An 18,866-nucleotide genomic window follows, 5' to 3' on the forward strand; every position below is an offset into this window, starting at 1 on the left:
ATCAAAACTATTTAAGGTAATATGCAGGTTTAACAGGTAATAAATACAACAATGTAGGTGGCTGGGACTGTACAAATTATTTCAGGCACAAGCTCATGATGGTGTAGGTAGGAATCAGAAAAAGAATTATATATCCCTGTAACCCTTAGTCTGCCCAGACAGGGACTGTTTCTACCCATGGAGCCAAAAATCAAAAGTGCAGAAGACAAAAAGGCTTCAAGTCGGGACCTCCAACCCCATCAACACAGAAGACTCTTCAATTAAAGTGGAAGATGGTAAATTATTTCTTAAATTTGAGAATGATAATACAGCTAATGCTTTAATTCATTAACATTTTTCATGGTATCAATTCAAATGAAAACATTTGGATCAAGTGTTGTAGAAAAGTGGGTGGGGTGTGGTATTTGTATAAAAACATGAATCTTGACATATCCCAACAGCAGCATTATAAACATGTTAACAGAGTGCTTCAATGTTTGCTTACTTTGTACAACAGTAAAGAGGACTTAATGCTATCATAAAACTTACAGGCATGTGAAACGATAAACATAGTACATTTACTTTACTATCTTTTTGTTATCTTCTAAGGGTATGTCATAAAATATAAATAAAACAACACTTCAAGAATAGATAGCAAAACTAAACAAATTCTTGTGCAGATAGTCATTTTTTTCTTCTTCCATGATTACAATTAAAGCAAATTCCACAATTTCTGAATTTCTGCCTATTCAGCTGCAGATAAGAAAAATATTGGCATTCAGTTTTTTTATTGCTATGGTAACAACCACAAAAAAAAGTGACAGTAGTTATCATAATGAAGTTGTTCTTAACTTCTTACAGACACCTATACCGATCATCACATAGCATTTTGTGTATTAATTTTGCAGACATACTCAATCTGTTAAGTTAATGCAGATCATGACTTCAATGCGAATGCATCATAACTTTATAATCATAAAGTGTAAGTTACGACAGTGTTCCAATAAATTTGCGAAAATTTTGATAACCTACAGCTGCTCAAGTATTTTATTTTTCATTTTCCTATTTTCTATGTAATAACAGCAAAGCATGTCAAAATAAACAAGCAAGGAAAAGAAATTACCCAAAATCATAGAAAAAAAATCTACAGGTATCTACACAAATGAAACTAAATGTCAGTGGTTTTTGAATGAAACTGAATGTCAGTGGTTTTCGAATGAGACTGAATGTCAGTGGTTTTCCTTGCATTATTTGTAAATTTGCTGAAGAAAAAACACCAGGCAAATAAATTGTATCTGATTGCATAATAGAAATCTTCAAGTACATATTTTTTCTCTTTTTTATTATCGAAAGTTTTCCTAAAAAGGGACAAATGGCTTGGTCCAGAATGAAAGATTGACAAATCCATTTAAAACAATCAGCTGGGTAAGAAAGAGTTAACATTTATTCAAAATTAAATAAGTCAATTTTAGAATGAAATCTGATGACTTCTCAAATTAAGCATTCCGACATTCAAACCTTTAATCTGACACAGTCATATAATGCACAGTTCCAAATAGAAAACAATACATCTCCATTATAAATTACATTTTTTTAGCTGTCAATCACACAAAGTACAGTTGAGACATTTTATGTATATGGGCAATTATCTCCCCTTTATCATGTAGAGACCATATCTAAGAATCTAGCTTTAGACAACAAAATATTTTGACTAGCACTTTGGCTAATGGAAATTTTCTTGACTTGACAAGAAAATATCATCTCTTTTTCATCAGAAAATCTTGATGTGATGCCGGAGTTTATAATATCTTATGTGTTGACAGGACATAGTTAACTTTATTTTAGCTATAGGTTAGACAAGGTGCTAACCAACAAGTATTTGGCAAGTACTGACGGAACTATAGAAGAATGCCAGAAACATGTACACACATATATATCTACATCACTTTGATAATCATAAGCTCTCCCAACATCCTCTTCTTTACATCATTGTCAAGAATGATTGGAATTACCTCTCCCTATCACAGCACATGCCAATAAAAAAAGGTTTTTGACAAGGTGAAGTTGGTACTAACACTTTTGATATCTAATCAAAGTTTGCTATTTAAAATTTACACATTTCGAAAGTTTTCCTAAAAAGGGACAAATGGCTTGGTCCAGAATGAAAGATTGACAAATCCATTTAAAACAATCAGCTGGGTAAGAGTTAACATTTATTCAAAATTAAATTAGTCAATTTTAGAATGAAATCTGATGACTTCTCAAATTAAGCATTCCGACATTCAAACCTTTAATCTGACACAGTCATATAATGCACAGTTTCAAATAGAAAACAATACATCTCCATTTTAAATTACAAGCTGTCAATCTATGGGCAATTATCTCTCCTTTATCATGTAGAGACCATATCTAAGAATCTAGCTTTAGACAACAAAATATTTTGACTAGCACTTTGGCTAATGGAAATTTTCTTCTTGACAAGAAAATATAATCTCATTTTCATCAGAAAATCTTGATGTGATGCCGGAGTTTATAATATCTTATGTGTTGACAGGACATAGTTAACTTTATTTTAGCTATAGGTTAGACAAGGTGCTAACCAACAAGTATTTGGCAAGTACTGACGGAACTATAGAAGAATGCCAGAAACATGTACACACATATATATCTACATCACTTTGATAATCATAAGCTCTCCCACATCCTCTTCTTTACATCATTGTCAAGAATGATTGGAATTACCTCTCCCTATCACAGCACATGCCAATAAAAAAAGGTTTTTGACAAGGTGAAGTTGGTACTAACACTTTGATATCTAATCGTTACAAGTGCAGTTACATGTGCAATATCAAAGGTGAGATGCATTAAATGCAAATATTTATGCTTCATTAATTCCATTTCTGAAATCCCAAGATGCTGAATCAGCTGTTTTGGTATTTTTCTTCATGCTTACAAAAAAAGAATGATTATAGATAATTAGATTGTGCTGGGTTTTTCACTACCAGTCACACAAAAACTATAGATGAAATCTGTTGAAGATGTCTGTATTTTATTTTAAGAATTTGAGGGGACTGGTTGGGATTGATACTAAATCTTCAAGCATCAAAAAGGCATATGGCTTGAACCACAAATACTTTTGTTTAGCTAGCTTTTCAAATGAAAGAAAGGGAGATTCTTAGAAGTTAGGGGCAACAGATAAGACATTAAGGCAGCTGTCCATAAACTACTTGGCTATACTGACTCCTGGCTGAAATACTTCGAAGTTTTACTTAACAGACTGATTTACCAAAATTCAAATGACCTTGATCTATATGCAAGGAATGACCTTGACTAATTTGCAAGGGAAGACCAATCTTGTATAACAGACATGCTTCAGAAACCATTCAAATGGAAGATGATGTACAGACTGATCATCTGTGCAAAGTGTCAGTGAATCAGTAGCAGATGGGGGGGGGGGGGAGCAGTCTGATGTCAGATATGCAAAGTCCACTGAACTGTGGTATGATATCCAAACATATATCTAAAAGAAGGTAAATTAACTCTGAAAGAAAACATAATGCATATCTCAACACTAATGCTGGTTTTTATTGTGTTGTGAGATAATTGCAGCAAGCAGCAGACAAGTTAATCAAGACAGACGCTTCATTACCTTGAACATTGTTTATCTCTACCTGCAGGATATCAAAGCAATATTCTACCTTATAAACATTCCTTTACACCACTGCTAGTACAGTCAAACTCTGTCATTAATAACCACATAATGACCAATAAATTCTTTTTGCATAACACAATGATTTTTCAAGGGCTGAATGGAACTTACACTATCTTCATGATATAAAGAGTGAAAGACATAAGTCCGCACTTATAGCAGCATTTAGCATAACAGTGAAACCCTCAGGTATTATACCATTTTGGGTTATAGCAGTGACATGATTGTGGGTACAGGGGTACTCAGTGTGGGGTTATATCAGATAACAGCATCTTATCCATATAATACAATGAATATATATGAATATAAGAGCATTCTTACTTTATTTCTTGATTGAAGAAAAAAGTAATAATTTTCCAATGTTTTTTGCCTTGAAATTTTTAGTACATTTGTATCATTTCAATTTAACCAGTCATCTATCTGTTATTTTGCTGAAGTCACAAATTTTTCTTCAATATACAAAGTGACCTTCAAACTTGCTGTAATACTGCATACCATCAGTTAACTCAGCTATGTAATTACACCATGTCTGTTTTTCATCTTTTTTCAAGGCTACTCAGTTTCAAACCAGACAACTCTTGTATACATGTTCCAGATAAAAGTTTCCTTTCTTATCTCCCTTGAAACAACTTTTTTTTCCTATAAATCAAGTAATAAGAGTTTTGTTTTGTTTGGTTTTATCGCCCACCAACACAAGTAAGGTACAGGAAAGTTGATTAAAGCAAAACCAGGGTTCAAAACCACCACAAAAGATGCATAGACTCAAGTAACTCGAACCCATTTCATTGTCTCTTATGATCATGCAGGGATAAACTAAAACAGAGGCTGCTATTCTCACTAATGCTTTAACTATTAATGTGTGAGTATAATATATGATGTATATAATGTATGGCTTGTGGCAATGAAGCTTGTTATTAATTTTGTTGTTATTATTGTTTTTGTTGTTGGTGTAATCATTTTTCTTGAGTGATTATGATTCACTCCTCAACTGAACTCCATATTTTGAGACTATGGTTAAAACAGTGTGAAGCATATGCTGGGAACTGATATGAAATGCAATAATATAGAATTAACTACCCTTATTATCATACAAATTGTGCACATCTAGTCATAAAACCATAATAAACCAATCATAAAAGGCCACTTAAAAACAAGACCACCATACTAGACACCAATATATGTTATCTTCATTCTGATTGGCCAGTCAAACCATGTCATGACCTTAACAGTCAAAAGGTCAAGTATGCATCATTTCAAGATAACATTTTGATTTTCAAGCCTACTCATCAATCAACTGAGTACTATTCACCAAGATTGAATGTATTCAAATACAAGATAAAACTGTAATAAAACTGGTAGCTAGCAGACCAGATTGAATACCTCAGAACCGGATTTCAAAACCCTATGTCTGGTGGATAATCTACTTTGATCAGTTAGGGTGACAATTATTGCTAGCATAAAATGATTAATTTCCATAGATGTATATCTGATACCTCTGACTTAACTAGATTTCTCAAAATCATCTACCTTACCAGAAAAAACAGGCATGGTGCAAAAACATTGTATTTTCATCATTTTCTTGTATCAGTTACTAACATTTTGCATGAAGCATTTAAAAATATGTCTAGCAATAAATAAGCAAAGCATTACAGACTATGTAGATATACAGGTAAAATATACAGTCTGGAAAGATAAATGCATTAATAAGATGGTGGCACTTCATAGTCCCTGGATGATACTAAAAGATGCAGGTAATCCAATTAAAACATTGTGTAATAACTACTTATATTTTTGAATATTTGCTTTCCTGAAACAATAGAGTACATTGTACACATATTACACAGTATAATAATAATGACTTAATTTACAGAGGCAACACAGTTGGGCATGCCCAGTCTCCCTATGAGCCTCTATAAATTTGGCTGATAGATCTTAGCATTTTGAAAATCTAAATACAAAATTAAGCAAGGTTAAAGTTAATGAATGGAAAGTGTATGGTTTATCATATTTCAACAACCTATTCTACAATACTCTTGGATTCTACCAATGCCACCAGTGCAGACTAAAAATAAGTCAGCACATCTGTGCCATCTGATCATGGTCTGCAATGTTTGCTTAATTTAGTCAGTATATATTTTGAAATTTTCCCTAAAACATTAATGGGTTTCAAAAAGATGGACAAGTCCATTAAAGATATTTATTGTGATTAGGGTTAAAACTAAATGCATCAAAGCATTTTGTGCAACAGGAGGTTCGATATTTTTCATTCGATATTTTTCATTCGAATAAGAGAGAAGTCATTGACCTGTATGGTACCTTTTTGCAGGGGGCCATTTCAGGGAGATTAAGGCCTGAAATTGAAACCCCTTTTGAGTTTTAGTTCAATATTGATATATCAGATTTATGATTTCAAGCAGACATCCTAATCTCCTATAATCTGGCCCCATTTCTAAACTTACACCCACCTTGTGATATTAGATGTGTTATTAAATATGTTACAAGATACATTATAGAACAGCACAATTCTGAATGGCATCTCTTGATGCAAATTTTATTAATATTTTCATAAACACAGCTGACATTTTTTATTCATGCTACTTGGTATAATGCATGACTGACTAGACAAGCATGTTGGTGAGGGAGAGAGAGATTATTAGGAAAGCAGTGTACTGTGTGCTTATTTTATCATAAATCTGTATCTCCCATCTATATAACATTTTATGATTTACAGGTGTTTGAATCCCTGATGGGTTCAAAGATGAAAAATATTCTTATATTTATATTTTTCCAAACTGCCTTCTGCATTTTTGATTTGCATATCGATTCTGTATATGAGGAATACATTAATGATTTTTTACGCCTTTGAAGCAGTTAAACTGTTCATTTTGTTTTGTTAGGGTGTATATCATAATTATATTTAAACCTGAAAAAACATGCAAAGGTCAAACATACACCTATGTGCATTATTTTAGGCACATTAGCTGGTGCCAGGAAGTTGAAATTGAAGACAATTCCTTTAAGCAGCGGTGAAATTTCAACTCAAAGACATATTAAACCTTCCATTAAAATCCGTAAAAATGCAAAGAATAATTAACTAGACCCCAATCCCTTCACTATAACCCCACCACCCATATCATAACCCCTTGCAAGAATTATAAAATGGAAGTTATCTTAAATTCATTCCTACTTCAAGAATATGCCAGAGGGAAAGAATTGCCAATCAAGAATTGTGTGTAACAAAAATTGTGTACCTTCATCATTATAGCACACTCAGCATTTATAATTAAACCAGGTATGTTGTACAGGTAAGCTGAAAACACATCATGTACTAACTGTATGGTAGAGCACTTTTGATCACACTGTATGGTATAGCATTTTGGATACAAAACACAGCTACCTTAAAATATGATCTAACAAGAACAATGCTTTCCTTCCAAACACTAAAAGTGCCCAAGTACTTTAAAGATTACATACAGACACAGGAGTACAGTGCCTGTCTACAGTCCCCTTATTTGAGAAAACTCTGTATCCTTAATAATCATGCCACTTAATATTTCCAGTAAACCTAAACATGAAACCTAAACATGCATGTTTTGTATATTCTATAGAATTGATGCCAAGAATCATTATAGGCAACATTTTAGTAACTTCATTGCTTTAATTTGTCACTTTGACACACATACACAGAAATATGGTGATTTAATTTTTGCAATTTTTATTGGTGGAAGAACCATTGTGAAAACTTCTCATCATGAATGCATGGATGCCCCAGAAGAATCATCAATTTTCCATTGACAAGTTGGACAGGTTCCTCACAATGGACTAGTACTCAATGGACTATTTAGATCATATAGCTGGACAGTCAACTATTTCTTGCATGTCAGACAGGATTATCTACCGTTTACACCGGTGCTAGAAAACCCTGTCTTACACCCCCCATGTAAGACAAGTCGCGTGATTTAAATGACGTCATTGCAGGGCGCCTTTTATGAATGAATTGCGTTCTTAGGATGACGTCACTTAACCGTTATGAATGAAGTTGTAAGTTCATGCGCTACTATAAGAAAAAAGTGCATAATGAGAATATCAGTTTTCCTAATTTTTGTTCTGACAATAATTTATATGTAATATGCAAGAAAAAAGAATCAAACACCTACTGTCGGTAAAGACGGGAATTATCTAGCTCTCGAGTAACTGTTTAAGCGGAAACTCGGCAGAGCCTCTTTACCGACGTAAACAGTAACCCTCGAGCTAGATATTCCGGTCTGTACCGGCACTGCCGTTGTAAGATTCTTATAATCTACTGAATTTAAAAATATTCATAAAATCATTAACAATACTTATTACAATAATCACATTCATCAAGGGCAAGTTGTTTTTGCTGTATGTAATAAAAAACAAAAGTTCAATTTGCTGCTAAAAATCAATGAATACATGTTTATCTTAAAATGTCCTTCATTATTTATCATCTTTGTTTATTGCAAAATCAATGTTGATTGTAAAGCTTGTTTTTACATGAAAATAATTGCTTCAGCAACATGAAATTTTGTTCTATTCATACTTTTTTGCCTCCAATTTTATAAACAAATCAGAATAGGTATCCCTTTGTTCAGATTGGTTTTTGTTGTTTCTTTTCATTACTTTGTTTATAAAATTACTCTATTATTAACATTTTAAAACTCTTGTATATAAATATGAAGTTGTTATGCATTGTTATAATTATTATTAAATGATTTTCTAAATACACAATGATTTATCACCTGTTTTGTAACCATAGTAACAAAGTTGTTTTTCTCCTTTAATTCCATTTAATTACATTACCAAACACTTATGCCAATCATCATCTTATAATTTTCTTATAAAAAGGTAAATAAATTACCATCTACACACTTGTATTTTTGTAGTTTAATGTATTTTTGCTGGAGCATCTCAGAATTAATGCTATAATTTTTATTACACACAGTGAACATTACAATAATTCTAGTTACTTAGCAATTATTAACTTTTATTATCAGCTCAGATATTGTTAATTTGAGACTCTTTAAAAAATTACTTTTTGAAGTTACTGTTACTTCCTACTGTAGGTAAATGCCTTTTTTTCTTGAAGTGGCTTAAACTCTAATAATGAACCCATCCCTGGAATGCTAGCGGCAGAGGGTACTATCAATAGTATGTGCCGTCAGACCATACTTTATACGGTTGGCTGCACAAGTCAAGTATTTTGATAATGAAAGCTAGGAACTACAATTATGGACGTTTCAAAATTCAAAGCAACTCCTTTACGAACATGTCAATCAATCAAATATCCTTTCCCCTCCTCCAGTTATTATTATACCACCATCTGGTGTTAAGGGAAGTTTTTGAATTTTGGATCTTCAAACCCCTTGTTAAATGGCCACATCCAGGTTAAATATATGAGCCGCAGCATGACAAAACCAACAAAATGCGTTTGTGACCAGCATGGATCCAGACCAGCCTGCGCATCCGCGCAGTATGATCAGGATCCATGCTATTTGCTATCAGTTTCTTTACTTGTAATAGGGTTGGTAAGCGAACAGCATGGATCCTGATCAGACTGCGCAAATGCGCAGGCTGGTCTGGATCCATGCTGGTCACAAACGCACTATGTTGGTTTTGTCGTGACGCAGCTCATATACTAAATGCCCATTTGACATATCTCCTACTATTCTGTCCATCCTATTGATCACAGCAGTGAGGAGACAGGAGGAGGTAATGTCAGCTTATTTCTTTCGATAATAATTTGTGAAATATTTTGGCCTCATAATCACATTTGTATAGAAAGTACAAAAGTTTTGGTTGGCCTAATAGCTTATACAGCATAAGTCATCACCACTTTTGCAAGTTCAGCTAAAAAAAAATGTTGGAAAACTTCCCTGTCTTTTACCTTGGCAAAGTGTTCCTGTCAGACATAGTTTCCTGTGTGTTACATCTCAGAAAGCTGGCAGCAACAAGTTATTGACAAACCTGTGCCACCAGGTATCATGAGACATGTCTACAGTCTGACCAGTGAGACACTACAGTGCAAATACAGAGGTTAAACTGTAACTTATCACTCCCAAATAACATAAATGGACTTGTGCATCTTTCAATCTGGACCAAACCATTCATCATATTTGGAGGAAATTTCAAAATAAGTATTGACTTAATAGCAAACAGTGCAGACCAGATCAGATAGCACAGGTGTACTGGCTAATAATTTTGGTCGTTGCAGTGGTTACATTGCTGCCACCACTAGGCTAAAGGGTAATCGTTAATTCATCGATGCATGCATGAAGATTATGTTTACATGAAATGCACCAAACGTTACCTGGGCCATCAGACATTTATAACAAATTGCTTTAAAAGTCAAAGTAACCGTTGTCAACAAGTTACATATGTTTGTGATCACAGTGCATTAAGTCTATTATGTTCTTTACAATGAAAATGTACTTTAAAGTTCACATCATTACATGGCTGAGGTAATTAAAATATCATCATCATAATGAAACTGGTTATGAAATATAAATTTATGAAATATGTCTTTTTAACGCCAAAATTTAAAACACATAAATTCATCTCTCTTGTTTTTAATATTGTTTTCCAGTACTTTTCTTGTTATCATTATAAAAAAAATTAAACATGTAAGTCTCATTTTCTCCACATAAGCATGCAGTTTAACAAATTAGACCTTTGAATTTTTTATTGCAAAAAAAAGCAGCCTTTTAATTCAAAACTTAACATTTCAATAAAAACAATAAAGCAAATAATATCAAACTGCTTACTTACAACTTTTATTATCTAAATCTTTAATTTTAAATGTTATTGCAATATAAAACCTCTAAAAATTAATTTGTTATTTACTTAATACAAATATGTGAAGACTTCAGATTTTCAGTTTTGATGTCTTTTTTACATGTTCAGATAAAGTTGAAAATTTAGGGTGGTTGGAATACCAGACATTTACAAGAAAACAGCAGGTTCTTGAATTGAATTCACACCTTTGAAATTCTTGAAATATCTTTATCAACATAAATTATAAATAGAGGATATTATTAGATAATGACAAAAATATATTTATGGTATTTATATCTAAAATCAAACAAAAACAATATATTCAGTTATACCGATAAATATAATATCATCTTATATTTCCTTCCAAAATACCTGTCTTCTAATACGTGCATGTACATTATAGAACTTGCCAATTTCTTATCAATTACATGAAAAAGATCTAATTACTCAAAATACCACAATTGATATCCTCACACCCATTATAGCTCAAAAGTTCTTTAACATTTAGTTACAACGCAGATGCCTGACAAACCTCTGATAATTTCAAGGTCGCCACTGCCTTTCAAAAATCACCACTTCAAATGGGTCTATTTCGCTATCTAAATTCATATCTACCTTTGATTCTGACATTGTCAGTAGAGGTTAAGAATTATCTTTAGAACTTAGATCCCTGCAATTAGAGACACATTAATGCAACACCTTACTCTTTATCAACACAGGATTATGTTGGTTTTTTCAAAGTAAATCCTGGCAGGTAAGTAATTTTGACAAATGTAGAATTTTTTCCGCAGATGAGATGTATTATTGAGATATGATATAATAACACTATCAGGATACGATTTTAATATCAATATTAAGATTTCATTTAATTTTGAAATAAGTCGCATGCTGGGTATTTTGAATGATCCATCGTTTCTTAAATACATAATGATACTATTAACTTAATTGATAGTTTCTTCTGATCCCTGATCAAAATCAGAAATCCAGGTATAATATTTGCTATCAATAATATATCTATGTTATATATATATATTTAATAAGAGGTTGAAGCTAAGTATTATTCTTTTATCAGAGGAAGTATATTTTGGACCAATGGTATGATGACAAGTGATGGCATGGCCAAGTGGTTAACGCATCATACCAGAAATCTAATGATTACTAGCTGCACGGGTTCAAACCATGTCAGGGGCAAGCCGTTGTTTCCTTGAGCAAGAAACTACACCCATTGCTCAGTACTGGTTCACCAGGTTTCAGGATCAGATTCAAAAGTGTGTCTATAAGCTTATAACTTCTTACACAATCAAACTTAAAATAAATTCTGTATAAACCAGTAAGTTGGGCCTAATATTCCAGATAATTAATATTCAAAACTTTTGATCACTTAAAATCATTTAAATAGAATAAATTTTTCAACACTTGCATCATTTATAATCTGGACACCTGTTGCTTTTCTTTAACATTACAGATAGTATAGTATTTTTCATAATACATGTAATACACTAATTTGAAGGGATCTAACATTTACGATCAGTTAGATGTGTATCTTGGTTCTCTACAATATGATAGTGAACATGTTAACAGTATTGTGCCAGGCTGTATGCCCACCATGCAAGTTTGACCAGACCTATAATACAATTGCCTGCTTAATATTTCAATTTTTATCCCCTCATATTAACAATGTACAGTTCCAAATTCAATGCCGGATGAGTCCACTATATAAATGAGAGGGGTACGCCATTAAGGTTTTCATTATTGTCAGATTTAAAAACTTATTCTGTACCTTTAATTATTAAAATAACATGACCTTGGTGCAAAACAGTTGAATTTCCATCATCATTAAATAACAGTTGCAATTGTTCCGCATCATTGATTACCTCAATATAAAGTACGCTGCATGTCTGGCGAACCAATCAAAATCATCCTTACATATTTCACTGTGGTATTTATCAAGATAGAACATATTTGACTCTGCTCTGAAAAACATGTGTAGATCAGAATGCCCCAAGGTTGTAAATAATATATATATATACATACATACATCATTCACATTTATGTCTAGATGAGATTAAAGATACCTTTATGTCATAATTGCATTTCATCTGGTGCGAAACCAAGCTTTATACATCGAAACCAAGCTTTATACATCTAACTGAGGTTAACTGATTCTATCATAATAGCATCACCATAACTGGTTTAATCTAGGCTAGTTTATTCATAAATATATTTTCGCTTACACAAATTCTAACACATGACATTAACCTTTAACACAACTGAAATTCTGTAATGGACTATCCATGCTTTAATTTCTATCTTTCCAATTGTTTGTTAATAAAAGGGAATACAGTATGAAAGTACTTAACATTTAGCCATCAAGAGTATAATGGCTGGTCAGACAGTACTAATGAACAGGTGCTCTGGTAAATTCAATGTGGCTCTGGAGTGTTAACTACCAACACCGAACACATAAGCTGCAGAATGAAATCTGTGTCAAAACATTATGCAACAAGTTGACAAGGCTGGTACTTTCCTAATTATATAATGATCAATTAACCACCATTAACCATACTTTAATTAAGAAATTGTAACTTATTTAAATTACATCGCTGGCCACATGGGTTCAAACCCTGTCAGGGGCAGGTTGTTGTTTACTTGAACAAGAAACTACACTCATTGCTCAGTACTGGTTGGCTCCAGGAAGGGATTAGAAAGTGTGTCTATAAGCTTATAGCTTTCTACACAATCGAACTAAAATAATATTATATTCTGTATAAACCAATCACAGATATAAATTTATGGTAAAATCCAAGACTGTACCAACTCATTATTATTAACTCAACAAGCCAGTTTAATACAGGATTTTAAAGCATTGCAAGCAAAATGGGAAATATCTTGTTTCTCAACAAATTTAAAAAACATCAGTTATGAGAGACAGAGAGAGATGAGATAAACTATCAATAACATCACAGGAGTCACTATCCCTAAAGCTATATCATTAACATAAAATCAGTGTGTTATTTATCATTGGTAAACACTTTCAACTTTATTATCAATACACAATTTTATCACAAGCTAGAAATAGTTTATATCTGTCTGATTATTACAAAATTTACCAAACTTATTTTATTTACACATATATGAATTTATCAACTGATTGTCCAGTTATATGATCTATATCATTCTAGGTATTCTGCATGAAACTCAGCTCATACCTTATATCATTCATTTTCACACTTTAATTAATGTCATAGTAAATCTGGATAAGTCTGGGTTTAATCTGAACCATGTCAAATTTAAGGTGATATACCACTTAACCTGACCTTTTCATTGATTAAACTTTCAAATGTGAAAAGTATTAAATCCAACCAAATGATCCGCCTACATTCTTTAAATCATGATATTTTCCAATCATTATGTACTGTGTTTAAGACCTAGGGAAAACTTTTTTTTCAAAATGCGACATTTAACAATTGTAGCAGGTAGAGCAAGACGGTTTGGGACTGGGGTGGGACAAAGTGATAATATTTCTACATGTATTTAGCCCCACCACAACACACCCACTGTGTTGTGGAGTAATAATAGAATACTTGACAAGTCCATTATACAGTTAGGGTCAACACTGTCTGTTAGCTTCTTTAATTCCACTTATTCAATAGTGTCATCAATACACTGGCTGAGGCTTAAAAAACACTGCAGATGGAAGAATATACCTTAATGTTGTTATGGTCACTAGTATATATTGCCATGGTAACTTACCTGTGGTACATCTAGCCATTTCTCTGCAGCATCCATGGCTTCCTTGGCATTCTGTTTGGCTTTCTTGGGGTCCCAATCCTCCCAATCAGGGCACAAACCTAAAATGAACAATAATTTGCTTTAGCTTAGATGTAAAAATACTGTACTTACAGGTCATTGTTAAAACTTGCTATAAAATCAAGGTTGTCAACCTATATGAGATATAATACATGTATAACAAAGATGATCAATATCTATCATATTGCCTCAGTATTTTGTTCTTTTGCTTGGTTTTTCCTGTTTATGTACATGTATATTTAAAGTTGTACAGTGATGTAGAAGCCTGACATATTGTAGAAGACCCTATGTAACCCATTAATGAATTATTTTTGGTACAAAGGTAGAATAATGTACATGCTGCATGCTATTTGGATAGCTTCCTCTTTATATTCTTAGACACCACAACTTAGTATATATATTTAGAAAAGGCAATTATCATTATTTGATTCAAGCTTACTGATGCTACTGGGTCCTAATTTATTAAAATCTTAAATCATACCAGATTGCACTTAAAATCTTAATATCAAAGTGTTATCATCAGTGCTACAAAAAAAAATTGTGATCAGTATTTTCCTGCCTTCAAAACAGATTTAGTCTGCCTTCTAATACCCAGGGATTATCTTTGTAAGTTTAAGAATGAGTTAAGAAAACAAGACTGGTATGTTTTCCATCATTTCCCTAAAGCCCATCCATGAACTTATAATGATCCATGAACTTTTGATATAGATCTGGCTCAGGCCAGACCAGCCAAGAAAAACTGACAGAAAAATAGTCAAAAATTTTAAATGTTTATTTACACATCTTATTTTAGCTTGTAGAGCAAATTTGCAAAATTTTCTTGGTGAGAAATAACATAAACATGTTCTCTAGCTAGAGCAGACTGATAAGAGTTTATGGTCTGAATATTTTGACATAGTCGTTTTCAAGTACTGCTTGAGGTCAGTAGTTTACGTCTATTAACAACTATATAATAATATACCCTTTCATTCATTTGCAACTTTTTTTATATCATACCATAAGGTTCAGTAGCTGTTTGGTAAGGAGATACTTGGTGATAATTTGAAGTGGTATAAGTATGTCTGATATAAGTGATCAGGAAAGCCATGCAACCATCTCAAATGTCATTAAAAGCTTTTGTCAGTTGCTTGATGACACTTTTAAATTCACTTTAACAAAAAGAGGAGTACTTGAATGTTATCATCGGCAACAGTTTGACCAGTTACATTCACTTACATACAATGGTCAATGGTCCATGTATATACAGTCTCCTGATGATGGTCATTTAGTTAATAATTGTTACCAAAGATATAATTGTTAGGTGCCTCTCTGACTCTGTACATTATTTCAGGCACAAACAGGTTCCTGAGTAGAACCACTGACGGTCTGTGAGCTAGCTGTTTACCTTTCTCATATGTAGAATTTGGCATGCTTTCTCAGGTCAAACCTACAGTGATGAGAGGCAAGTGATTTGAAGTCAATGACTTTAACCACTCAGCCAAAGACACCACCATGAAAAATCTTGATGATAATGAAAATGTAGAACATTGATATCCAAACATCAACTTTGAGCATTCAGTTACGTTACTCAGACTGGTTCAAAACTTACCTGGAGCAAGGGCATCTACCAAGGCACCAATGGCCTTGCCGTCATTCCAGTCAGTGGTGAAGTTTTTGATTGGCAAGTCGGGCACCTTGCCCTGAATCCAGTTGAGCAATCTTTGTTTTGGTGTGGGTCCACCTTCCTGGGGTTGTTCCTCTTCTCCCTCCCACATGGGCATGGAGATGGAATAATGTAAAATAAGGGTCCATATTAAACCCAGGATCAACTTCATTTTACTGTCCACAATATCTCCAGAATCTGAAATGACAAACATTGAATAAATACCAAGTTTAATTGCAAGAAATGACAAGAATAATACAACTTTTGTAAATTCAACAAAATAAGTTTGAATAACTGCTATACCCATATAAAAGTATACACTTATGAATTTGGCACTGAGTAAAAGTAAATTTGAGTACATGTATATATGTAGATGGGTTTTGATAAAATAAGACTTTTTTGTTGTGTGAGTGAATGAATTCTGTTTGACATGTGATTTTTGAAAATTTATTTTGATAGGAGATATTTTTATATTGAACACAAAGCAGTCACATTCTACCAAATCCCCGACTGAACAGACGAAAAGTTACAATATACATGTACTACAAGAGGACAGTTCTTGTGCATGTATTTGATATATTTATTTATTTGGTGCAGACGGCCATATTTGAGGCAGCCTGGAAATTGTTGCAAAAAAGATGTAATTAAATAAGGGTCATGAGAGTGCATTGTTCTTTAAATAAAAGTCAATTTGTGCTGCAAGAAATACATGTACAACGTCGCTCAAAGTACATGATTATGGTTGCAACCAATCCTGTGCCTGGCACACTTAGTCTTATTAGCCTTTGCATACTTTTATTACAACACTTGAGTCTTAATTTTTATATAAGAAGTTTCAATAAACAAAACATAAAAAAAATAATACAAGGATTTATCAAACAAAAGCTATGACTTCCTATGAAAACATCAAGAGCACTTCAAGCAACATAATAGTAAGTAGTAAAGTATGCAAAACACCACTTCAAAGATCAGCGATAACAAATTTTTATCAATTTATCACAGTATATCAGCGATGTGAGTAGTGGTGAAATGGGGGGGGGGGGGTAGGTAAATGCATACCACATAATGCATATGGCTCATTGTTAATTACACAATTACTCCTTTGTTTTTTTATAATATTTGATGATGTAGCAAAAAATTAATAAAGGAGAAAATTGTGCAAAGGTCACAGTAACATAGCCATATAAGCAGTGGTGTGTATGTGTGATACTGCACGAGAAAGAAGACAAAAAAAATCTGAAAATATGCTAAGTTTAATATATATTTTATATTTTTGAAAAATCACTAACCGATCCGGTTCAAAGCTTTGTTGTCAAAAAAAGAAAACTAATTGACACCAGTAGAGCTCAATCCCAAAGTCACTGGCAAATGAGTGGCAAACACTTAACATATTAAGCAAAACTGTCCGCAGACTGTTCATCTTTCTAAAGTAAATTACTTTAACAAAGAATTAAATCAATTCTGCCAATAGGAGACAATTTAAAGTCTTGCAAATGAAACTGTGTGATTCATATCAAATGTGCATACTCAGCTCATTTTCTTTCTATCATTTGTAACTAATGATATCGAAGGCAATTTTGTAACCTTGTATTATGTTGGAGGGTGACTGTTTTGTATACTTCGGGCTACACTTACCTTTTAACTATTTGAAACATTCATAATAGATTTTTGTCATTTCATTTGTTACATAGAACATAATATTATATTTTTTTAAAATAACATTAATATGGAGACAACCTAGTGAATCATTAATATGATAAACTTAGCACTTTGCTGTTGCACGCTTCAAAATTAGTTACGCTGCACTTGAAACTAACGCCCACTTCAAGTAAAATTCCACAACCTGTTTGTATTACTGTAGCATATTTCTACACTGACTGCATCAAGATAGTAAAATATATAACATTTTATCAGACAAAATGATGCCATAGAGGGAAGGTAAATGCATATTTATATAGTTAATGCACAACAATGTTATCTGCCTCTATATTTTATATGCAGTTATATCAATATTGTATCGAGAGTAAAATGTAGGTAGCTGCCTTAAATAGAAGTAATAAATTGTATTTTATTGTTTATTCAGGTTAATATCACTATTTTACAACTTAGGTTAAGACCGTTTTTAAAGACCTAATATTAAAATGGGATGATTTATTTGTTATTTACAACTGACAGGAATATATATGACAGTCACATTATAAAGTGTTGCATGTAACAAATCCAGCAATTCATCAATATTTCTCTTTACTTTAAAAGTCATTTCAGATACAACTAAGACAGATTGACCTCAATATGTTTTAAATTTTCAAGTTTTCCTTCATATTGTCATCTTATTTGAACACATTTAGTCTGCACTAGGCCACTGCTGCACTCCCTGACTCACCACAGGATTATAGCTGGGATTTTGACTTTAAAATCAGGACATATTGCTGGTCAAATCCTGACCTTAGTGGACAATCCAAAAATGAATTCCTAACAAAATAAAACACTGAACGTGTGTGGGTGTTGCTGGAAGCTGCTGCATTAAAGGTTAAGGTATTATTATATAATTTATCATTATTTTGAGGGCTCTAAGAAATTAACCTTTACCACACTAAATATCTTTAACAGTTTTTTTCAATCTGGACAAAACCATTCATTATTTTTTGGAATAATTAAAAAAAGTACTAACTGCATAACAGGGAACATTGCAGACCATGATCAGACAGCATGGATGTTCCGCCTGATCTAGGTCTGCCCTAGTCACATGGGTGGAATCAATCGCTCGCTATGAGTTAGACAATCAAAGCAGTTATAACCTTTTCTGCATAATATAATTCAAATCCTTTTCAATTCAATCATTATTTATTCATTTCTGTTTTTCATTTTTTAAATGAATTCCTTATCTCTGATCAACAAGAGGCAAGAGTCCCAACTATCAGAGCTCTATATCCA

The 18,866-nt window shown here is 32.7% G+C and overlaps 1 protein-coding gene across 1 annotated transcript in view; it reads right to left on the minus strand.

The window, feature by feature from the left end:
- The window catches only part of LOC132730683 (filamin-A-like), a gene marked incomplete at its 5' end in the record, with an annotated part of 108,706 nt that overhangs the window by 71,827 nt on the left and 18,013 nt on the right, over positions 1-18,866 (minus strand). Inside the window, 2 exon segments of the mRNA XM_060716662.1 lie at positions 14,234-14,331; positions 15,879-16,130. Coding sequence (XP_060572645.1) covers positions 14,234-14,331; positions 15,879-16,130 — 350 coding nt within the window.

The sequence above is a fragment of the Ruditapes philippinarum genome, unplaced genomic scaffold (genome assembly GCF_026571515.1).
Source record: "Ruditapes philippinarum isolate M1 unplaced genomic scaffold, ASM2657151v2 ctg877_1_1_1_1, whole genome shotgun sequence".
Lineage (NCBI taxonomy): Eukaryota > Metazoa > Mollusca > Bivalvia > Venerida > Veneridae > Ruditapes > Ruditapes philippinarum.